The following is a 25389-nucleotide window of genomic DNA, read 5'->3' on the forward strand; positions in this document are numbered from 1 at the left end:
TGTTCATAAGTCCATTCAATTAGTCTCAATTACTACTTCTTCAATATATTCAGAAATGAATAGGTTTCAATGATTTCGTTCCAGAAATCGAGTGTCAGTCAATTAATCGTTGATTCCCCGATCAAGCTTTATGAAACAGATATTTGGAATTCAAATGTAGATTGCAGCGACACGGTGATGACAGTTCGCAGTAAAAAGTTAATGCAGTCATTGTCATTTTTGAAGGGGATTTTGAGATTTTCTTCAAATAAATCCTTTTTTCTCAGTTTATGGTTGTTTTTTCCCAATTCTGAATATTGGTCGTCAAAACTGGATTCAAGTGTGTTAATTATTATCAATTTTAGGTCAATGAATGTCATGAAATATTAGTATTTATGAAAAAAATTTCGACTATGTTCTGAATCAGCTGATAGAAGAGAGCATTATTTTTTGAATCCAAACTTCTTTTGGCTCTTTACACAATCATAATTGAAGGAAATTGATTATATGGAAAGCCACAACTAGGATATCTTGCCTTCTCCATTATATAAAATGGCTAAAATTGCAACATTGATGCTAAGAAAACTTGTCCGGGTTGAACAAGAAATAGAAATGATTTTCTAAATGAATTGAATGAACTTACTAGGTGGAAAAAGTCCTCTCTGGGGGAAACAGATTTGTTTTATGTGTATATCCTTTCATTTTGAGGTTATAGGTATATCCAGGTGAGTTAATTCACCTTCTATTCTTCGTAACCAATTTGAAATGTACAAAACCTTTGGCGTGCTATAAGGACGAGATACATATGTCCTTAAATATTAACTAAAAGTTCATTTCATCTTGGAAAATAGTAAAAACTGACATCTTCACAAGAAAGTCGTTATCGAAGATTTGCTCAGAGGATGCAAATTATGAAAACTTCACTAAAACTTTCCTCAGGGTCACGAGATAGATTAAAATATTTTCAACAGATTAAGATATATTTTTTATGAAAACTCTTGTTGAAACACCAAAATATTCTTCGTTCTTCGATGTAAACAAACAAAAGTGCATTAACTTTTTATTTACAAAAATTGACACGAAGGGGCGTATCGCTTGTTTGGAATTCCAAATTTTTTCTGCTTTTCTGAACAGAAAAATTAATATTGAAAAAAGAGGATAGAGGAGGTACCTATTCATACTAATATTATTCAGGAATTTATTGAATTTCAGGTTTTAACATTCTTCCTAGCATAGGTTTGATTGACGATTCAAGAAAGTAATTTCAAAATTGAACGTTGAAAAGTGTTGAAATTTTTGTTTTGTTTTTTTTTTTAATTAAAAAAGGCTTTTTCGCTTTTACATAGATAGCCATGTAAAATGTGAGAGACAATCAAAAACACTAAAATCGGAATCTTGAAAAAATAAATTGGAAAAGAGATGCCTATGATGAATTACAGGCATAAATCACTTGATATCTTGATGAAATGTAAAAAAGTTGTACTTATAAATCTAATCTCAGTCTGAGTATGACTTTGAGAAGGGGGTTCTCATTTTTATGACCAAGTCTATAAATAATTCAAATTTTCCTTATATCCTAAATGTCTTCATTAGGCATACCTGGAATTCGACGTATTTTTTGACATCGGAAATGAAAATAGCTTCGATGTAATTCAATGTGAACTCGAAAATACTATCAATGTCAAGCCATCTGACGGTCCGAAATTAATCTTCTGATTTTGACATAGTATTGCAAAAATTTGCAGGAAAAAATTTGATTTATGAGAAATTTTAATATTCTTTATTTAATCTTGATTCCACTAGTTTTTGTTACAAAACAATATAATTTTGATACGAAAAAAATCATAAATGCTATAAAAGAATTAAATTGTTAAGTTTTGTTAGAGCTAATTGTAGAAGTATATATATAGTAAGTATTCAGGAAATACAGGCAACCATATTTCGAAAAACAAGAAAAAATTTTTTTTTAATTAACCGAATGTGACTTAAATATTGGATATCCTGAGATCCAATAGAATTCCAAATCCAATCTGCACAAAAAAGAACGCCATTCTCCTTTTTCAAATCAGGAAGATAAATTGAACAATGATGTTTTGCGATATCTCGGGTTCTTTTAGCGTACAACATCAATGTGTTCTTTTTTATGATATCATAGGAATGTGGAATGTTCAAATACCGAACAGGTGATTCAAAAGGATTCGCGATCATACCGATATATTATTTGGGTCTGCCAAGCATAAAATTTTCTCAAAAAATTACAGCATCGTTATTGTTTATCGGTAATTATAGAGGAATGCAAAATATCATGAATAATCCTGGTAAATTCAACAATCTGTTGGGAGTAAATGGAAATAATTATATCATCATTGTAAAAATTTTCTAATTATCCACACGAAATACTTTGCAGATATCTTCGAAGTTAGTCATATCATTATGTTTGTCGGATTGTTGGTGTGGTCATTAAAATTTTGAAGACTATCATATTGTCTATCAAGATTAGGTCTGCTTGTTTTCATAGCAGATTAGTTTCGGGAGAACACAATCTTTTCGTTTATGTATGACTGTACAATTGCCAGAAAAATATTGAACACACGTCGCCAACCTTCTTACTCCTTAATTTTTCTTCATCTTTCGAGTTAGAAAAACGTTTTTTGACTTTATTTTGAGCTGTTTCCATTACTAAGAATTTTCCAAATTTAAAGTGTATGGTGTAGTTACAAAAGAATGATAATCCGGCAAAAGTTATATGTTATTTACTCACTTCCAACAAACTTATAACAAAAACGATCACAGATAACCTATAAGATATCCGGGTCTTGCCTAACATTTTGGAGAATTAACGAAGAACACAACGGCACAGAAAATTGATTATTATTGCTGAAACCTGAAACACTACCATGATTGTGCCTGAATGAAAGACTTACCGAGGCTGAGTACAGTACAGAGATTATTCTCCGAATATTTCATAAATAATATTTTAACGACCTCGTTGAAGATTCCATTAAGGCCGAGTATTTTTCCATGAAAGATTCTAATCTATTTTGTCTCTCAAAGAAGCATAAATCCTTTATTTTCAACCAAACCGTCTATAAAATTCCATCAGTCTCCCAGTTACTGCGTAAACTATGTAAACAATCACCTACAATTATCAGTGATGACATATAATATTGAGCGTGAAATTCGTTCTTTGAGAGTATATCTTCAGTTTTATCTTATTTTATTTTTGAGCCAGTTGGGAACAGGTCCGAACTCAAACAAGACGACGGCTAGTTTAGTGAAAAAAATATTTCGTGAACAAATATCGAGATGGTTAGTCCAGGTGATACCGAATATTTGTTAGGACACAGTGATACCAAACATAGGAATTACAACAGTATAACCATCCATAGAAGTGAATATGCTCGAAGTTCTAACGTTTTATCGTCTCAACAAGAGGCTGCCCTCAGACCCAAAGGTAAATAGATATTGAATCATTTTCATCTTTATCGGAAACAGACATTGGTGAGATAACACCAATTGTGTGCCACAATTTGTTTTCATGGATTGTTCGTCGAGCCAAGGTTAAAATAAATGTAGATATGATTTTTTTCAGAAGTTGATGGATTGTATGTAGGTAGTTTATTTTTCCACATAGTCAGTTAAGTTTTGACACTGTTTGATTAATTAAAAGGTTCATAAATGTAGTACACAAATAGATCTTAACTCCAAACTTTCATGTTATGAGCTTTGTCATTTTCTGGTTCATGGAAAATAAACTTCAATATTATGATATTCGAATTCTTATTTCTACTAAACCTGAACCAATGTAATGTGCGTTCAAAAAAATTCGTCGTCAAGTAGGCTATGAAATATTAAACGTTGATATTCGGTGTCTGAATGTAGGTCTTTTCTTGAATTACTTCATCTTCCCAAAATGTAAACAATGATGATATTAACCTATACATCGTATGGAAAATACATTTGTATGGAAAGTGGAAAGGCACTGCCAAGGAAAAGTTAATTTCGCCCAAAGAGCTAAAAACATTTCTTCCAATGGAAGTCAGATCAGAAGAATCCAAACAATCTGAGGCGGTTAGAAAAATTCTTGGTAAAAATTTTAACCGATGTCCACTATTTTCATACGTTAGAGACATGAATCTTGAACGAATCGTGGTATTATGTTTTATTTGTTTCTCATTTGTAAACGTCAGTTTCCAAAAATACAATATTAATCAAGAAAGTTTATTTTATCAAGTCACTAACTTGTAAAACTGACAGTTAACTTGCAAAATTTTTACGAATTAGTAGTATTATTTACATTAGAAAATTTTGTTTTATCGTCATATATCATCGGTTATGGTGAATCTTCTTGTTGTTAAATTTTTTGTTTGCCGCAATGTCACAATAACGTATTTTCCCATATCTTCTACATCATTCATGTTTAAGGAGAGAATTTCGTCACATCGACAACATCCAAAAATCCCAAATATTGTTACAATTTTCGCCAGCAATCACTGGTCATCAGGAGCATGTAAAAGAAATTATTCAGCCTCTTCTTTTCTTAATATCTTGGCTTTTTTTGGCGTATGACGCTCATTTTTTCGTTTCAGAAACGCTATTACCTTTTGAAATCTGCAAATGACAACTAAAGGTCATATTTTTCAATAAACAAATAATAAACATAACAAACCTGCGAACAGGGGCATTTTCTTTTATTTCCAAGCAGCTTTTCAGCATAGACCATTTTTCCCATAAAGTATTAGGGCTGAATCTAGCTGATAGTTGATTCAAGTAGACCAACAAAACATCTTCAGTTACCCCAATCACACTATTTTTGTTTTGCCACTTTTTGAAGTCGTCGTATTTTCGCTCGTACCTTGAAGCTGAATTTGCAGGTAATAAACTTGAAGCTACACTGCTGGCTGCCTCAATAATTTCTTTTGGTACATTCATTTTCGTTTCGCCAAAACAAATGTAAAGAAAAATAAACAGACATGTTCATGGCAACGCTTCCATAGCTTACGACATTTGCGACAAATTAATGAGATTTTTTTGGAATTTATCTAACCTTTTTACAAATGAGAAACAAATCTATATTAATAAAAGAGGATCTATGGTTTACTTCAAAATGCTTTATTGTTCAAACGATCGCACCAAATTGGACAATTCTTTTTTTGTTGTGTTTATTATTGTTAGGGCAAGGTTTACATAACAAAATATTCCCAAAAAAAAATGTACAGAACAGAAAAAAAGGCATTCCTTTTTCTTACGACCAATCGAGCAATCATAGAGTACTTATAGGTTTTCGACACATTTTTGTTTATGGAATATCATCCACATTGTCACACAATCACGATGAGTTAGTTATTATTATCTACCCTAGAAATAATTTAAATGGCAAAACTAGGTTTGCCGGGTCAGCTAGTAAAATATAAAACAATACACGCAAGGTAACGGGTTTTACTGGCTCAAGGAGGTAACTGACTCGCCTGCGGCTCGTCAGTTACAATACCTTGCTAGTAATGTTATATACTATTTTTTTTTTGTAAAAAGGTTCTACCTATTTCAGTAATATGAATAAAGCGCAGTGAGAATCTCAATATGTTTATATTAATTCTTCATAAATATCGAATTGATTTGGTCGTTCCTGAACATCCACGATTCCATGACTAAACTAAAGAACTGAATTATATGAAAATAAATATAGGACAATTTATCAAAATTCAATTCAGCTATGAAAAAGCAATGATGCTTTCTCCGTATTCATAACGTTCAACTGTTGAAATTCCGTAAAAGAAAAAAGGTCATTTTGTCATTGTTCGATGCAAACCGAACTCCAATTTTTTTTTGATGCTACAAGGATAGGTAATTAATTAATTTGCTGTTAACATGTCAATCTTTATCAAAACAAACTGATGTCTTTCATTCAAAATCGTGTGGCATAAAATATGCCTACAGATACTACAGCCACTTGAGATAAAACCCCAACAGATGTTCGTGGAGCTTCTGTCTTTAATCTCTATTTTAATTATTGCTCTGAGGTTTTCTTCTTTGATAGACCACTACTTTTTTTTGCTTGAACATACCTGTTCCATCAACGCATCGCAAAACAGATTTTAGAAAGATTGATTCTTTCAGCAACATTGGGATATACATTGGGAATGTCGTTGGAATATTAAAGAATATTTCCACTATCCTTCTATTTTCTCCCCAATTTTGACGTAGGATTCAATAATAAATGATTTTTACACGCCCGTAAAAACCATCTTTATAATTTCCTGATGATTTTAATTCAACAACAATCCAAAATGACAACTTCTAACTTGACAGTTAAACTGAAAAATAGTACAGCAAAAGCTAAGAATTACGTTTAGACACGAAATATCGTTCAAAATTCGATAGCCCACTTGACGACAAATTTTTTTGAACGCACGTTAATAGGAATTATTTAATTCTTAATTTCGTATCACCATTGAGTATTATTGAACTGATGTTGTTACTCAATGTCAATATTCATACGTCCTTATTTAATACTTCCATATGGATATGATTTGTATATTTTCTATTCCTTAATTTAGTATCTTCAATTGAATCGCGACTGAACCTAAAAGCTGAAAAATATCTTTATTTCATGTTTATTTCTTTATTATTTTCAATTTATTATTATTATCATATTTTCACCAACAGATTCGACAGAAGTTTTTCTGTCATAATATACTGACATAGAATTCATCATCAACGTAAATTATTGTTTTCATACGCGAAAACAATATTTTAAAATTTTCTCAACTTGAAAATCATCGGTAAAGTACAGAAAAACTCAAAAAAAAATAAATGAAATTCAGTTGAATCATTTTCAAGTTATGGCGTGACCAAGGTACATTGGTTTTCCTTTTTATGCATGAAATATGTGTTTTTCCTCAGTTCCAAACTTGAGTTGATCGACGCCGACGCCCGAATATTGAGGAATCTACGTATCTAGAAAAAAATAAACCACGAAAATTTCTGTTAGCTCAAAGTTGAAGTTTTGTCTTGCTCAAATAATAACTAAATGATGTCGGTTGAATTCTTCGTGGGTGTAAGAAATTATAAAATAAGCATTCATCATTTGCGGACGAACACAAAATTGGTACATGTACAGTAGGTACTATTTTAGTAGGTATTATCTGGAAGACCAAAAATTTCGAATAGGATAATTGTTATTATTTCTTCTTTTTTTAAACATTTACACGCATCAAAATTTACCTTTATGGTTTTGTTTTACATTTATCATTATATATTTTTACCTCGACTCTCCCCCTATAGTTAAATAAATAAATGAAAAAAATAATAATCAGTTTGATATATCCTTTCTTCAGTAATGTTGAATGAATGAGATATATGCTATAAAATTTCCATGAATAAAAAATATACCTAATTCTCCCATTAGCAGAGTAGGTACCTACTTTGTTTGAATAAGAATAAAAGGTGAATGAATCGACATCACCTGAATTAGCAATAGGTCAAGATGACCATCGCAAGATCCTTCAACGTTGCTGTTTTCGGATCCTATATTCGTTGTAGCAATGAGAATTATGGCATAGGATTGCATTCTAAGTTCGTAACTTGACACACGAACTCATCCTTATCAGGAAGATCAACAAACTTCTGGTATTGACCTTACCTTCAACACAAAAATTCTACCGAAATACAACATCCAGCTCACATGTCTTCACCAGGAAGCAAAAGACACGCACTTCCTCATTATCATTGCGATCGAAATGCATGATAGCAGATATGTACCTATATCTGTTAGGGCTAAAGATAGGTGTGAGCATAAACTTAAGATTTGCCTGCTAAACTTAGGTTATACCAGAAATTCAAAGCACCCTACTCTTGAAACTAAGTTGGACGATATTATAATGAATATTTGAACGTTTTGTAAAATGAAAGTATTCTCCATATTTTCCCTTGTAAAGCGCCATTTTCGAGTAATTTGATGTTCAAAAATTAAAAAGGATTTGTGAAATTTGGAAAATTGGGTAATTTGGCTGCCATGCAACTCCGTTTAAAATATCTATTATTATTATTATTATAGAGATGCGTAGTGTCACAGATTTAGCTGTACTCCATTCACTTTTATTTTAGTACTCGGTTGGCCATGGAACTTTGACGCACATTTCACTCTGTATAGTACCATACCAAAATGTGGGGTTATGCCGCTTGTCAAAACATTTTTGGGTTTTAAATAAACGCTATGTTGCCCGTTCTACGTAAAAGTTTCTGTTATTACGTATTTTATCACAATGTCGAATCTCTTCGAAAAATATGTGACGAACATAATTGAAGTTTTTACAAACTGATTGAAGGCATACCAAATCCAGTTATTTGCATGGAAAATACAAGAGATCAGTATAATGTCATAATATGCACTAGCTTGAGGAGAGTTAATGTTCGTTATGTTCTTTGGCTAAAGTTTGAATACGTTACATCAGTTGCAGATTTCAAAAAGATTAACCCGAAGAGGAAATGCATATGTTGCAGTGGTTGGGAATGGGTATCTGGCATCTCCCGAAGGAATTAACAAATAACTACAAGAATGTTAAATTCTTCAACAAAAATCATCTTGCATCAATATAAGTAAAAGAAATTAAAGGAAGTTTCAATCAAGATGAACTTCACCTTTGAACAAAAAGTTCACATGAATAAACAATTAGCAGGACAACTGGCGCGTATCAATTGCATCAATTTAAGTAAAAGGCGTATTTGTGGCTGTTCATCTTAATGCATTGATATAATAATAATAATTAGGTATTTATTGGTACCTTAAGACATTTGAAATGTATAGGACAAGTCAAATGAAACTTATTCTACGATGACATTCATCGAAAATCCTGTAGTAAACTTTTCGCATTTTCACCTAAACATAAAATTCTCAAATGCCACCACTTTTTTGGCTCTCCCAATAGAAGGAAATTCTTTGTCGTCCTCTTTATTCACAATTTTTCTGATTGTGGGAATATTCAGCTGAAATATAAGTCGTTTAGATTCAGATGAAACATTTTATATAAATTCTCTATTTTCTTACATTGAATTTTAGAATATCAGGGTATAACTATTTGAATGAGCGCACCTGAATTCTAAATAGCACTTTCTGAAACCCTGTCTCTTTTTTCAATCACTTTCGGCATTTTCGTAATATTAATTGATATAAGTTGTGGCAACGGCGTTATGGCATTAACGACATTTCATGAGTGCCAACCTTACTACGTTTTAGTTACAACTTGAGAAAATTATTTCATGGCCAACCGACTGCTAAAATAAATGTGAATGCAGTATAGTTATTCTGACAGTAATTTCGTTTTTCCAGGGGTGGCATAGCTGATTCTGAAAACTTAAAATGGCTATATCTTTTTATCAGGTCCCAATCCAATCGGACAAAATGGTATAGGAAAAAGTGTTTCTTATGACCTCAAGAATCTACAGTTAAAATTTTTGTACGAGTCAAAGATTCACACTGTGTTTATTCAGAATTTGGCTCTTGGTATTTTATATGAAGAAGTCTTCTTCTGCTCATTTAATTCCCTTGTCGAATTATGAATAATAACAGGATAAAAGGTAACCATTGATAGTACAGTTTTCCCTGTGTTCCTCTAAAGTTTTGTCATCAGGTGTTTAGATTTTTGGATTCGCTAATAAGAATTCGTTGAGACACAGTAGAAACAAAATTATGCTCATTCTCGATTTCTCAACTTGTCAATAGAATTTTTTTCTGCTATTAAAAATATGTTAAATTCATACAAAAAAGCATGGTGTTAATAGTTCCATTCTTTTTATGAGTATTTTCCTAAATGCCCCTAATGCCTTGCCAATACTTTTCTTCTCTTTCATCAACTTCTACATTTTCATCTGATGGGCTGTGGTAGCACTTGTTTAGCCAGCTAAACTAAACACGAATTATTTGACAAATAAATAATATACTTAATAGAATAGTAAATACCTATGAAAGCACCAGAAAGCTAAATAAATTAATGGTAAGATGATATTTATAAAAATAACCTTTTATATTTATACTCGTATTCATGAATTGTCATAAGCTCACAGACTGATCAATTAACATTTTAATATCATAAAACATTATTTTTCCCAATTTTAATATTCCTTCAAACCACATGATAATTTACCAAGCGTAGAATTTTTTCTAGGGCATTTCTTATATTCCATTTGGTCATCAAGTACGTCCACTGAACGATATAATTTATTGTTTTCATCGACTTTTATCAGACACCTGCTTTATTCAGACTAACCATTATCACGATTCCAAATAATCAGATATTCAATCGTTACAAGGCTCAAAAAGTGCAATTTATTATTTATCACTTGAAATTGATCCGATGAATGACATATTGTATGAGATTTTTTTTCACAATTGAGTAAAAAATGAATAGATCTTGAACCATGGGAAGCGATCAATATTGATTTTTATTATCACCGGATTGAAATTTTTCAGTGATTCACAATGACCGAAGACAGTATAGCTCAAGATCATCCTCTATAAGTATATATTGTATTAGAATTCGTCATAATTATTTTAAGAGCATGGGTAAAATGCCATCACATTTATATCAGTGACTTATTATTCTTTCTGCCCTTGCACCTACATCTAAGATAAGATAATTAATACACAGGGTTTCTGAATCAATAATCCCAACCTTTATAGGTTATCCCGAAATTAATGAATAAAAATTGTTCGCAGACTCTCGAGAGGAAATTAGGAACCTATGTATATTTTAGACATTTGCTGGAGTTACGGCCCTTAAAAATAGTTTTTTTCGTTTTATCTCAGATTCCGGTTACACGAAAATCACACAGGTACACAGTTTTACCATATGGAAATTATGGGATAATGCGATAATGCTACCTATTTTGGCGATGGATACCCTTTTTACTGGGACACAATGTCTTTGGACCGCTAGACATAAGGCGTTATTTATTACCATTATTTGCAAAGATTATAGAGTATAGAGTACCTAACTCTATAATCTTTGATTATTTGAATTCTTTGAAAAGTTTTAAACCGTTAGAAAGCCCATTAAGTTCAGAAATTTTCTTGTTTCTCGAAATTTTTCCATGAAACGCAAGGTTTTTAAGAAATATAAAAAAATTTGATCCATTACATTTCGAAATTCGTATGAAATTTTTGTTAATTGCTGCCATTTTTATTTTTTTCAGATAAAATCAAAAATAGCGTTTTTTCAACCCTATCCCCTTGCTAGGGCGATGGAGAGAGATTTTCATATTTGATATTACGAGCACACCAAACATTTTCCTAATTTTTTCAAGGAAAGCAATATTTATTCTGGAATTTATTCGTTAATTTATAATTAAATGATTATTGTATCTTCAAATGTTCAGTGAAAATATTTCGGTGACGATCATACAACTAGAGAATAAAAACTTCCCTAAAGAAAATGTTTGAAAAATGAAAAAAATTATTAAAAATTCTAGAAAGTTTTTTTATTGTGCTACTTTCGGAATTAAAAAAAATTACGGTAACATACAGGCTAACACATTAATTCAAAAATTATTGTTTCTTGGTAAATAAGGTTTTTGACCATAATCGTGAACGCTGTTCTTTATCTAATATTTTTAATTTTTTAAATATAAATTATAGATCTCCTTTGAATCATAGATCTCATTCACTGTTATATTTCTAACAATCGAAGGATTAGAATTATTTTATTCAATTTTCAACGGCGACAAACTCATATTCCTAAAAAAATTACTAGAATAAAAAAAAATCATTACTTGCTCTTCTAGTTGAATGACAATGGGTTTCATCACACTAAAATTTCTGACGGTACTCAATTGTGTTAATTCACTATGAAAGCTCGTGAATAATGTGAATTGATTAAATTTAAATTATAACAAACTGCTAATGACGTGATTATTGAATTGCGAGTAACATTGATGGTTTTGGGATTTCCAATCTGTTTCCATTCATAAAATCTAATTGTTTACATAGTGGACACCGAGAATATTTCTAGTGTGTTAAATTTCAATTAAGTATGTGACTGAATGGAATGGATTGGGTTGTGATTATTTTTATTTAATGACCGTGTTAATGTTCAGTGTTGCAGATTTTTTTCTGCTTATTCCCAATCATGCAATTTTCCAATTTTCGTGAATGCATAGTTAGGAAAAAATTAAGAGGGGGATTCCTTATCAAAAGTAGTGAGGGTCTTTGATATAGTTTTTTATTCGAGCAGCTTTTGCTTGAGGACAATTCCCTAAAAATGGCAATTTATAGTTTTACTTAGAAACACGAAAACTGGCAGTAATGAAATAGAGAAATAGATGGGAACAAGAAGACACTTAAATAAAGTATTGTTGTTCCCCTATAATGTCAGTATTAGCCGTCCACTAGTTGAATTTAATTGCGTTTTCTGTGCCATTGCTTGGGAGCTGCTTAAAAAAAATTATATGAAAGTCTCACAATATTTTTTTCGTAATGATTCACTTATACCATGTATATGCCTTCTAGTAGTTTCTGTGAGAACACGTGTGGCATGACATTATGAGTTGAGTAAACTGCAAAATTATGACGAATTTCATTTAATTCATTTTTCAAATCATTTTTCAGTAGTATACAGGGTTAATCTTTGACTCATGCAAATATTTTAACAGTAGATTCTCGAAGTAAAAAGAAACTTTTTTTTTCGAATTGGCTCGGTTTGAAAGATACAGGCTGTGGAAAAACCATAAAAAAATTATTTTTATCTCACAAACGGTTTTATCAAATGAAATGAATTTCGGAATATAGTTTTTCATTTATTTAATGAATCTTCTCCGAATACAAGATATCACCCACGTCTTCCAGTTTTCTCATTAGGACCATTACGTACCATAAAAATACCAAAAATTCAATGAACCTAACTCTTGAAACTGAGTTAGACCTTTGAGTATTAAATCCATGGATTAAATACTCTATGGTTAGACGCTACCTAATGAATGTTTGAACGTTTTATAAAATAAAATATTCTTCGTCTTCGAGTAATTTGATGTTCAAAAATTAAAAAGTATCTGTGATATTTGAAAAATTGGGAACTTTGGCTGAATACAACTCTGTTCAAAAGATCCACAGATGTGTAGGGTCACAGATTAAAGCTAGTTATTCTGATGCTCATCATGAAAATTTGAAATGGCTATATCTTTTTATCAGGGCCGAATCGGAAAAAATAGAATAGAAAAAAAAGTGTGTCTTTTGACCCCAAGAATCTACTGTTAAAATATTTGTACGAGACAAAAACCCGAAATATGTTGTTAATAAAAATCAAGAATGAAACATTATGAAATTTGAATTGCAACAAATCTGGAATGGTATCTCGTTGCAAAATACACTGACAGTGATATTCGATGAAGCTTCGTCTGGATTTCTGTGTGCAAATGAGAAAAAACAAAAAAAACAACTAAAATTCTTAATTTAAGAAAAAAGTTCAACAGCAAATAAGTGGAATAAAGTACAAACATTTCTTAATCAGCTTGTTAGGGGGTCTACTAAGAACGATTTTCCTGGTTTGGTGTTACCGATACCTCTCATGAATGAAATCTAAAAATATTTCGATAAATATTTTTACGGATTATTTTAAATCAGGTATTTTTGAGACATGTGTCAGCAAACATTTTTGAAAAGAATAAGAATTCATTCAGATGCATACCACCCGCCGATATGAATATTAACAAGAGTTACGATCTGAATTGAACTAGCCAATTTGCCATCGTCAGGACAACTAAATGGAGAACATTCCACCGAAGAAGAGCAGATGCTGACCATGGCTAGTTCAATTCAGATCGTGAATCTTGTTGATATTTATATGGGAGGGTGGTATGCACCTGAATTAATTCTTATTATTGTATTCATTGCTTCCCTGTTAAAACGTGATCATTCCTTCATTATTTTTAAGAATTTTTTCGGATTGGTACTTTACATTTTGTACGAAGTATTTCTTGCTTTTTTGAAAGATTCATTCACACTAATTTGAGTTCCAAGGTTTATTATAATTAAACAGTAAAATGTGTTTTTTTAGTTCTTATTTATATTTTTTTATTCATCAGTTGACTTGATTTCATTTCAGAGTTTGGGGGTGACACTTTCATAGTTTGCGGCGTGCCGGCAAAACCGCCAGAGATTTTTTAGGGTTTCAATTTTGTCTCAAATGAGCAAGTAAGTTCGTAGAAATAATGAATTTCTGTTTGGCATTTTGCGTTTATAGACTGCGACTGCTAAAATGATTACGAATTCGAATTCGAGGTTCATTAGTGGGAACATTCTCCACAGAAACATATCTCCGGTAAATATCGCTAAAGGTTACTTTACACTATCAGTTACGGTTATATGTTCGATTGAATACCTAATAGAAACTCGGTGAACTCAACCTTCAAAAGTACGCTGAGCGCCAGCGATCGTGAATTGTTTTTGTTCAAGGAAGTACAGAGTGGTTGAACCAATAAAAATCGTGTCAATATAGTGGAGTGCAAGTATTCACTCCCCCCAAAGTAGACGTTGATATTATCTTCGGGACAATCTGATATAATACTGTCAGTATCAAATAACAATTCTTCAGTCCGCGGATTTTTGTGTTCGGATATGTGGTACGACTTCTGAAGGAAAATTATTAACTTTGTCAAGGTGTTGTCGTTGACTGACTACTGGATTATTGACTTTCGCTTCAACAATGGTTCACAAACAAATCTTCACCATCACGAAGAAAGATGTTGAATCTCACAAGAAAGAAGATGACTTAAAACCCGATGGTATATTCATTTATTACATTTCTTTTATTTTTTTCCTAATTTTTTTATTTCTATTTTGAATCTTTTCTTATTTTGAAATGAGAGAACATGGCAATGATGATTCAAATATATCGGTCTCGTTATAATAACCTAATATAAAACAGCAATATTCAGTTACATTATTTCACCGATCCGATCAGATGAAAAGAAACAATATCTTAACCACAAATCTCAATTTCTGACTATTTCGATATCAACCCTCCTGATTTCTGCCTATCACTGAAAATCCCTATATTTTTTTTTTCTTCCTTCCCAATCATAATTATTTAAAATATTTATTGAATCGGAAATTGTTTGTTTATTATTTTTATAGATGAATATAAACATAAATATTGACGCGTCCAAATAAACTCTTCTCGATTCATATTTACAAATAATTATTTGGTGAATTTCAAGTTTCGCCATAAATTTCTTCTTTCAGATTCAAACATTCGAAATCTAGTTTAGAAAAAGTGGCTTTTGCATTTGAAATTGTTTTTCAAGTACCTACTACTATTTTTATTAAACACAAGACATATAATTATTTTCTACAAATCGATCATTACAAATTACTTCTTTTAAATATTTATGGATGAATCGATTGAACTTATTGAAATTGAATTTCCACTTACAAAATTCATATACCTATTCGGTATTTAGTATTTTGAACAAAAGATCTCGAAAGGATCTATTTTAATTCCAAATTACACTTTTTATGTACAATTGAGGAGTTTCTTATGCATTCTCTAATAGGGGTGGATGGTAGTTGAGCTTTTTAAATGGCTAACCTAACTTTTGGTACCAGAATTTTCATTTTTACTTATTTTGAGGTTAAACCTTCCCTCTGCTTTATGTTTTAAAGTGTTTATGTTTTGAAGTGTTCAAAAACATCGATAATGATCGATTTAGCTAAAGTGTAGGTCATTGACATATATAAAAAATGAAATTTGAATTCAATAAGTTCATCAATTTCATAATATCTATATTAATAAATGGTTGCTTAAAAAACCCTATCCCTATCCATTTTCTTAAGGGGATTGTTGATCAAATGACACACATAATAATAAAAAGGTCTGAAGTATGTCCATCTATGTGTTTTTACAGTTTGATTGAAAACAAAAACCAATAAATTCATCTGAGTGAATCGTATACCAATAATTCATTTCGATATCAGAGTATTCCAGCAAACTGACATATCCAAAATACAAGTTTTCTATTACGATCAATCAAAGTACAGGGTGGGCAAAATTCGTTGTCTACTGAGGGGATCTCGAGAACTATAGCAGCTAGAAGAAAACGGATGACACATTCTCAACCTCCTTTTTCGTGACTAATCCAAATCTGAAAACAGAAATCATTTTTAGATTTCGAGTTATAAACAAAAATTGAAATTTCGATGATTCCGAAAAGTTCTCATAACTTTTTTGTTTTTGAAGTTACAGATCTGAAACTTAAACCTCCTTAGGCAGTTTCTTACGTAGAATCTACTGACAAAACATTTTTTTCCAATTCAAAAATATCAAATTCAATAAAAGTTAGCATTTAAAAAAATAAAAGTTCACCTAATGATTCGAAATGAAAAAAATATTTTGAGCTTATCAGTGGATTTTACGTGAAAAAGTCATTTAGAAGGTTCAAGTTTCAGATCTGTAACTTCAAAGATAAAAAAGTTATGAGAACTTTTCGAAATTGTCAAACTCAAAAACGAAGTATTGTAGGAGGCTGCGGTTTTCACCATTCTTTGTTTCTCCGAAAATGAGCTCGGAAATGTGTCATCCGTTTTCTTCTAGCTGCTATAGTTCTTGAGATCCTCTCAGAAGACAACGAATTTTGCCCATCCTGTATATCAGAACACATGTACGATCATCTGAGAGGACCTTCGAAATAATGTAATATCCGACCCAAATTTTCAATTCAAAATTTACAAAAGGTAGCTTTTGACGACAGGGGGTGATTAAAGGTAGTGCAATTACTACACAGGACCCCTTCAGACAAAATTATCGAGTCCATACAGTTTTGGGAAAAGCAATTTTTTGACTTGTTCTCAACTAGTTGGGATACCCTCTTTGATTACATTGAATTTATTGTAATTGATGTTCTTGTGTTAGATAGACAGTTATAATCCTTTGTAACAAGATGAAAATCCACCTACTTTTTCATAAAAGAGGGTAGTAACTTTTTGTATGATACATAATGAAACACATGAAGATTTTACGAAGTAGGTCATACTCGATGAAGTAATCACTAAGAAAAAAACGGAAAAAATTGATCGAAGCGAACAGGTATTTTATTAAATTACTGACAAAGATGATACTGGTGGATTATTAAAGTATTAACAATTTGCATTCGATTGAAGTCTCAACAAGGAGCACCGTTAAGTTCTTTACAGTCAGGAAATTGTTATACACCTTTATGAACGCTACAATTACACAGGAAAATTACTTTTTATTATATTCGTGCATCATAATTTCAGGAAGATTATATCAACCTCTTTACGTGGTGGTTAAAATTTTGGTCAAGCTCATTTAAATTTCGTACGGTTTATATACCTACCCGCCGAAACCTGAAAAGTTCATGGTGATTATTGTATGGTTCAGAGTGAATTAGTCCACTCGAGAGTCGAGATGTAATCTGCCTTTAAGAAAATCAGGTGGGTGATTTTTGAGTTATCTGCAACGTTTCCAATGATCTATTTCATATTCATCGGAGATGAATTCCTGGGATTACCTGATATCTCATAACGAAAAGTAATCACTATTATCATTTTCAGATCAAGAAATATTTTTCAGGCAATTCTGTGAAAATATTTTAATTGGGAACATAAAGGATAAAGGAATTCTGTAGATACATAAGATGTTTTAATTACATTGGTTTTCAGATTCGTGACTCAACTAATTTTACAGGAAACTAATTAAAAAAATATATGGTCATCACAATATTTTTTCATTCGAAAAAGTTTTATATCAAAGTAAATTCAACTTTTGCCATGGGATTATGGAAAAAGTGTATCATAAGGTGTAGGATAATTCAATAAAACAACATCAGACAGCGATGAGGTGAACATAAAACCAAAGTATTCATTTTGTCCCCCATATTACCAATAAATCTATGGCAATTTTAGATTGGATCAAAGCTGTTCAAATATAAAGAAGATTTTTCTTGAAAGAAACTAGAGAAATCGAATAACAACATTATTTTCCCAATGATGATTTTCATCACTACACAGCTAAAATTATGTAATTAAATTTTCTAAACATGGATTTTCATGAAGTATCACGTCAGTTCAATTTTCCTTATAAAAACTTACCTTGATTTATAGCAATGATTTTTAGAACTTTTGTACCTTCTCCAATTTGTCTCTTTTTCTTTTTTCTCTTGGTTTAGTTGGTAGAACATCAAGCAGAAATTGTTGCACCATCAGGTGTTTTTGATGTTTCGTACGAGAATTTCTCAGAAAATACATAATAATATATGTTGATGCAGTTGAATTCATGATATTCAAAACAGTATCACCAAAATATGATTTTTCTTTGTAGGAGTTGAGCTTAATTATTGAGAAATGGAGAGTTTGTGTAACGGTATATTACAGTTTAAGTATTCGATTTGAATCTGCGAGTGTCAATGGTGCAGTTAAAAGAAATCCAATTTTTAACACGTGGAAGTCTGAGATTTGTAGATCATTCGGATTATTAATTAGAAATATTCTGAGGACATTTTTCTAGAGTGGAAGCTCAAGAAGAAAACGTAAACGATTCTATGTGCAAAGTATAAATTTCCAGCTGTGACGAAATGCCCTTGGCTAAATTGTGTTTTTTATTCGAAATTAAGTAATAGAAACAATCGAATCATATCGAGTTAATCTTTAATCAATTCCTGTATGTTCTAGAATAATAAGAGCCTCATAAAATTATTGCAAATCGCGAATGACCGATAAATCAGTAAACGTGTAGAACTCTTGAACTCGACGACTTGATATTTTTTATATCTCGATCTCGATACCTATTTCAGCTGTAGTAAAGCATAAGCCTGGAGAGAAATTTGTTCTTAAATCGAAACAGAGCTGAAAATTCGAAAGAGATTAACAATCAATTATACAAGAACATCACGTAATATTTTAATAATTATTATAATAGCCGTCTCAAAAAACAATCAAGTGCGTGTCTCTAAAATGAAATAAATTCAGTATATTATGGACAGTTTTTTTGCTGTAAATATACTGGGATAGGTCGATTACCATTTCAAATGGCGCTTTTTTTAATGTAAAAAAATGCTATACAGCTTGTTCGTATTTAAGATATTTCGCCAGCGCGATAATTTTTTTAAATGTCGATTTGATTTTTTTATGGCTTTTCTTATTAGTTGGGGAGCCCAAGAGGAAAATTCTAGAGTTACTCGAGTGTCCTATTATAAGGGGAGATACTTTGGACTCTGTAGAGTACCTCTACCAAAAATTAGACCTGTATATAGGGGAAATTGTCTAGGACAGCCTGTCAGAATGGTAAAAAAAACGATCATTGTACATACTCGAGCGCGTCAGATTAAGATATATGTCGTTAATTGCATGTTGAAAAGTATATATTCTCTTAATCTGAAAATTTAAGCATGACGATAGGTTTGTTCGTAGAGTGGTTTGCAACGGTTGTGAACTGTACAGAGCAAGCGCAATTCCATTTTAGGGTAGCGAAAATCCAATTACGCTTGCTCTGTACAGTTCACAACCGTTGTGAACCACTCTACGAACAATCCTGATAATCTGTGGGTGGGCGCCAAAGTTGCAAAAAAACGTCACGTGTACATTTTCGAGCGCGGTGGATTTTTCTCTTAATTTGAAGCTAATTATTCAAGAATAACGGAAAAAATAAAATCTGGCCGTTTCAGCAAGCCGAAACAATAAAAATTGACCATAAAGGTCACAAAAATCAGTTTTTTTGAATTATCTCCTTTCTTGGGCTTCAAATTGTTTTCGCATTCATTATAAAAATTGTAGAGCATAACATTTTCTACAAATTTTGTCCGAAGCAATTTTGTCTACATTTGAACGTATTTGAGATATATGGCGATGAATGCACATTAGACTGGGTTTCTACCTTGACCTTGGCCTTTACCATGTGTGGCTAAGCTCCTCGCTCTTATCACCCTCTAGCTTGAAAACGGTTGAGGGTATGAAAAATTGCTTCAGACAAAAGTTGTATAGAATTTTATTATCTACAACTTTCATAATGAATACAGAAACGATTAGAGGTACAGGAAGGAAGATATTTGATAAAAATGCCGTCTTATCATCTTCAAACTGTCAGATTGAAAAAAAATTGTCAGTTTCTCGAAAAGAAGCTTCCTTTTGGTCCAATTAACATATCGTCTCAAAATCTGACCCGCTCGAAAAAAAATTTTTTCACCATTTTCAACTCGTTCGGCCAGCCCCGCCACGCAAACTGTCAGATTAACATGAATTTATTATCAGAGACACAGGACATACTCAGTATCTTAATCTGACACGCTCGAGTATGTACACCTGACGATTTTTTTTTACACCTACAGACGCTTTCCCCTCCGCTGAAAGTGCATACATCAAAAAACCTTTTTTTTTTCTTTCTACCTTCTAATCTTCAAAATCCACGACGCTCGAGTAAATTCCGATTTAGCATCGTCGGCTCCCCAACTATAAAGGGAATATCAAGTAACACCTTTGTACCGAATATCAAATTCTTATTCCTTGTCGTTAAGGAAATATATTCCACAAACATCTTTTAATTCGAAAATGCTGGAATGTGATTCAACTGAATGAAATATTTCTGGCAGTTTGAAAAAGGAATGCCAAGAGGTATTATTAGTTCGTCATGAGCATGGAGGTGAAGAAAAGTTTTCCAACCTCCATGTTCATGAGGTAGTGTTAACCTTGGTATACTGAACCTCATCGGAAGCAGGGCCGGATTAAGACCACTTGGCGCCCGGGGCACAAGATATTTTTTCGCCCCCCCCCCCCATTTCAAAAATGATCGTTTAATAAAAAAGGAACAGAGATATTTTCATAAAGAAGTTTTTTCATCGTAAAGTGAAATTTTTTATATGTTTTATTTTCGTCAGCAATCAGAACATAGGGGAAAGGTGTACGAGTTGATCCCTTTGGGTAAGATGATCCCTTTCGATTACAGACTCATGAAAAATGCCATCTGGTTGAATTCTTTGCCATAACGTAGCCTCTACCACACTTCTACTTTAGTCAATTTTTTAGTACAGTGCAATCGAACAGTCGATATTCACAGAGAAAAATATGAATTGTGACCGCTTAATCTAAGATTAGGTTAACTTTAAGATTATGCTACTTTCGTTGTGAATGGTGGATAACAATGATTTTTATATTTGTTGCTTCCTTATATGCTTATTTTCGATTTTTTTCTCGACTTGAAGACAATGACGTTCGTATAGGTTATAATAGCTAATGCTGAATGAAAAAGTTGAACTTGGGGCAAGATGATCCCCAACTTGTGTACAAGATGATCCCTGGGGATCATCTTACACGTTAATTTTTTTACATACTGTTCTGGGGTCTAATAATCGTCAGAAGGATATACCCATAAATTTTTACAGGATTTTTCAGTTAGGATGTATGCCACGTAAATATAAATATTAATAAATAAATAAAGAAAAATCATTCGAGGCGGATGGTTCAAAGAATCAATGTCAAGTGCTATTGATGCTATTAAAAATGGAATGGCAATTAAAAGAGCGAGTATAGGGAATTTTCAGTGTCGCTAATTTCATTGAAATGAAGGACTAGAGAAATTGAGAAAATAGCTCGTGGTGCAGTGAAATATCTGGGAGTGAAAAAAAATGTTTCCACTAATGAACAAGAAACCGAGCTCGTGAAAAATATGAAGGACATGAAGCTTAGAATGTATATATGGATCAATAAGAAGAGAAATTTCGTACTCTATTTTGTTATTTCAGAAAATTTTGAATATTTTAATGGATCTCAAATTAGGTTTTTTCGGTGGTGCATAGAAACCAACACTTACATGTTCGTTTCAAATTTTTGTGATATTACACCTTATATGTTGATTTTTAGTTGTTTATTCTCTTGATAATTTATAATGTTTTATGCCCAATAAAATTATTTCACAATCTCCACAGATATTCGTTTTACATACTTCATTCTTGAAAATATGGGAGCTAATTGAGAGAATGGGGTCAATATGATCGCTGAGATCATCTTAACCATACCAGAGGGATCATCTTAAACATCAGGGTGTACAAGATGATCCTTTTGCAACGTTTTGGAAAATCGAGAATATTTCAAAAAACCTTTTGTGACCGACTATTTCGAGTAGGACAATAGAAAGATGGATACTTCTAAGAGGAGTAGACGTTTTCATTTTTATGCTACCCGAAGAAACTAAGGAATTACGTAAATTCTTGCTTAAGGGGATCGTCTTGCGCACCTTTCCCCTACATGAGCAAATTTATTAACGTTTAAAAAAAAAATAGTCCTCTTCATTCAGAAAATCTTCTAGTTATTCAGTAAGTCAGCTGGTCAGAGTCTTCTCAATGTTCTGACTGGTTGTCTGAAAGAAGTGGTTGCAGAAGCATATTTGTATGCTCTTCCAATCTTGTGTTATGTTTATGTTTGGTGCTTTTGTTGTTTATGACTTACGTTCGATTTGCTCGCACATCCCCAAATTTCTATTCCATAGGACCGTATTGGTGCGATAATAGTTTTGTACAAAAAAATCATATTTAGTAATTCTAGTTTTGATCTTCTTCTCAAAAGCCGATATATTTCTCTAATTCTGAGATCTATTTGTTTTTTCTTCTTGATGTGCTCTTTCGGTTTTTTTAACGGCTGTATTATCAGCAAAAGTTCCAATAGTTCTGTTTGTACATGTTGGCAGATCAGTACAAACCGTATGTATCTATTATTTGGAATCAGTTTTCTCGATTTCGGTGATTTCCGTATTTAGATACTGTTACTAACAATGAATTCGCCCCCAATACTGAATTCGCCCTGGGCAATTGCCCTTTTTGCCCTGGGGTTAATCCGGCCCTGATCGGAAGAAATTGGTATCTGTTGGATCAATATTGGATTCCGGAAAGTTCCGATTTTCTATGGTTTAGTTATTAACCTAAGAAACGTTTAATCAACGTGTTTATTGAGAATCATTAAAATAAACCAACTATCTATCAATGGGTGTTCTTATTTAACACAATCTAGTTTATGTTCTTGATACCATGATGATTTTCTTCATCATGAAGAACTTGATAACATATTATTATTTCTCATTTTTCTTTGGCTAACATTGCAAAAGCATAGTTCGTATTTGCATTTGCAGGGTGCTTAATCTCCCGCTCTTGTTTCCAGAATGGTATGGTACCAGGCACACCCAATGTCTCCTGCTTTTCTTTCTCCTCGCCATTGGATATGCTATGAGAGTGAACTTATCTGTAGGAATAGTAGCGATGACAGATAAAACTGCTAGCAGTAATCCAGATGTACCGGTAAGTAAAAAACTCTTCTTCTTCGGAACTAACTGTATATCTCAAATGGTTGATGATGACAGTTGGTTATTTGCGATTTTTGGCGAAAAAAAACCATAAGTAGTGCGATTTTCTGGAGTTTTTTCATGATTTTTCATTTAAATGTGAGTTTATTAATGATTCGAATAGACTTTCAGACTTTTTGAAGAGGAAAGATAAAATATTGAAAAAACCACATGGATATTACTGTTTCTCAGGGTAGAAATTTAAAAGGGTACCTTTTCAAAAGTTTGATTATATTTTGTTCATTTCATGTTTTTGCAAATAAATTTTCAATCTTTACATCTTGAATAATTCTAAGACGATAAAAAACAATTCAAAGAATTTGTTAATTGACCTTTTTAATCAAGAGAAACAACGAAATATATAAGTGGAAAAAGACATATAACAAATTTTTTTCTGATTTAACTGGAAGCGTTACGAAACTGGAAATAATTTTTGTTATGTGTATTTTAAAATACAAAATCGTTCCGACCAATAGGTCACCTAACCTGAAATAACCGTTGCAAAGTGAATTTTGCTCAAGAAAATCATCCTCTGATATGACCTAATTAATGGTGAGTAAAACGCAACCATGTCTACATCTGATGAATCAGAACCCAGGGATTTTCATAGTATCAACTTCCGGTAATATACATATGTTCAATAAAGAGAACCGAAGTAAGAAGTTGATTTCATTGACAGTTGCTTAAATAGCCTATTTATCCCGATCAGGAAGATGTGGGAACATAAATGTATTAAAATTCATTACTATTCAAAAATCGTAGGTAAAAAGCACTTATATTTATTTCACATTCCAAACTTGAATATCCGGTAGGTACCAATGAGTGAATCGTTTTAGAACGTTGACACTGCACGCTGTTTATCAGAGTTCAACGAAGGTAATCGCTAAAATTGTCCTTAAATCATGACAAGGTGATTTTTCTAATGCGGTTGAATTTTCATTCATGTCACAGAGGAAACGACGGTTTTCTGATAGAAGTGGCTACTATTTTCGATTGAAAAAAATATGCAGAATTAATATTGGAGTTTTTAGAATTCCCCTACACTTCAACGCAAAAATATGAGGAATTCAAAATATCGTATTATGGATAAGGAAATGAATTCATGTGCAGGTTTTAAAATTCTTTCGCAAAGCATTGAATATTAACCCACATTTTTGAATTCTCAAAACTCATAGGTATATGATGGAATTGACTGTAATTAGCGCATAAGTTAAAATTATTATTGATTTTATACGGTGGTCCGAAACTTGTGTAACACGATAGCTCACTGCTTTTTGAAATGAGAATAACCAATTTTTACATCATATTCTGAATCTACATGGAATTCTTATTTCGAAATACTTACCCCACTTGTTATAATTTATATATTTTTGACACAGGCCACGTTTTTCGATGAATTTTATTGCTTTGACTAGAGATCAAACCTTAAAAACCGTTTGAGATTTTCAAGTCTTCTGCAGTTTATCAGATCTTTCTACAGTTGCTTCGAAAGACACAGCGATTATTCGAAAATGAACTTCATAAAATTTCAATAACTCCAAGTTCTCAAATGACATTCCCTGAACTTTTTTGTCTGCATGTTGGATACCCTATAAGTGAGGGGATCTTTTCGGCCAAATATGAATTTCAAAAACTAAAAGTTTAACTACCTACCAAAGAAATAACCTCTAACTAAATTTCTCAAAATGTGATTGTGAAAACTATGCTATATTCCAAGATTTTGTTCCTATTGATTAAACAGTTGAATATTCATTTCCTGCAAGAGAGGTTAGGTTTTTATCTAGAGAGGGCATCTTTTGATTGCGAACTCTTGGGTAGGTAAACCATCATCGCCTCAAGCGGGTTGGCACACCCTAAGCGAAAAAACACACCAGTCTGAAAGTTTTGAGCTTCTATTTATGAATATGATAGAAAAAACTGTTTGATGTTTGTTTTGCTGTGAGTTTCGAAATTCGAATTCTTCCATTTCCTGGAATCATCTTTCAGTATATTTCAAAATAGCCCACCAAAGGAAATAGTGATGAAGTAAGAAACTCATGAAAATTTTTGAATACTAAGTAACTAGAATCGCATTTTTATGATT

At 32.0% G+C, this 25389-nt stretch overlaps 1 protein-coding gene across 3 annotated transcripts in view; it reads left to right on the forward strand.

Moving 5' to 3' along the window:
- Positions 1-3243: 3243 nt before the first annotated feature.
- LOC123316455 (putative inorganic phosphate cotransporter) overlaps positions 3244-25389 on the forward strand; it is a 35385-nt gene continuing 13239 nt past the window's right edge. The window contains exons 1-2 of one of the 3 annotated variants that reach the window (XM_044902520.1): positions 3244-3433; positions 23126-23262. In XM_044902520.1, coding sequence (XP_044758455.1) covers positions 3286-3433; positions 23126-23262 — 285 coding nt within the window. In that variant the 5' untranslated portion in view covers positions 3244-3285. Of the gene's footprint in view, positions 3434-14275; positions 14752-23096; positions 23263-25389 lie in introns of those variants that run through there. The other 2 variants (XM_044902523.1, XM_044902522.1) reach the window with 2 other exon arrangements.

Source organism: Coccinella septempunctata, chromosome 7, assembly GCF_907165205.1.
Source record: "Coccinella septempunctata chromosome 7, icCocSept1.1, whole genome shotgun sequence".
NCBI lineage: Eukaryota > Metazoa > Arthropoda > Insecta > Coleoptera > Coccinellidae > Coccinella > Coccinella septempunctata.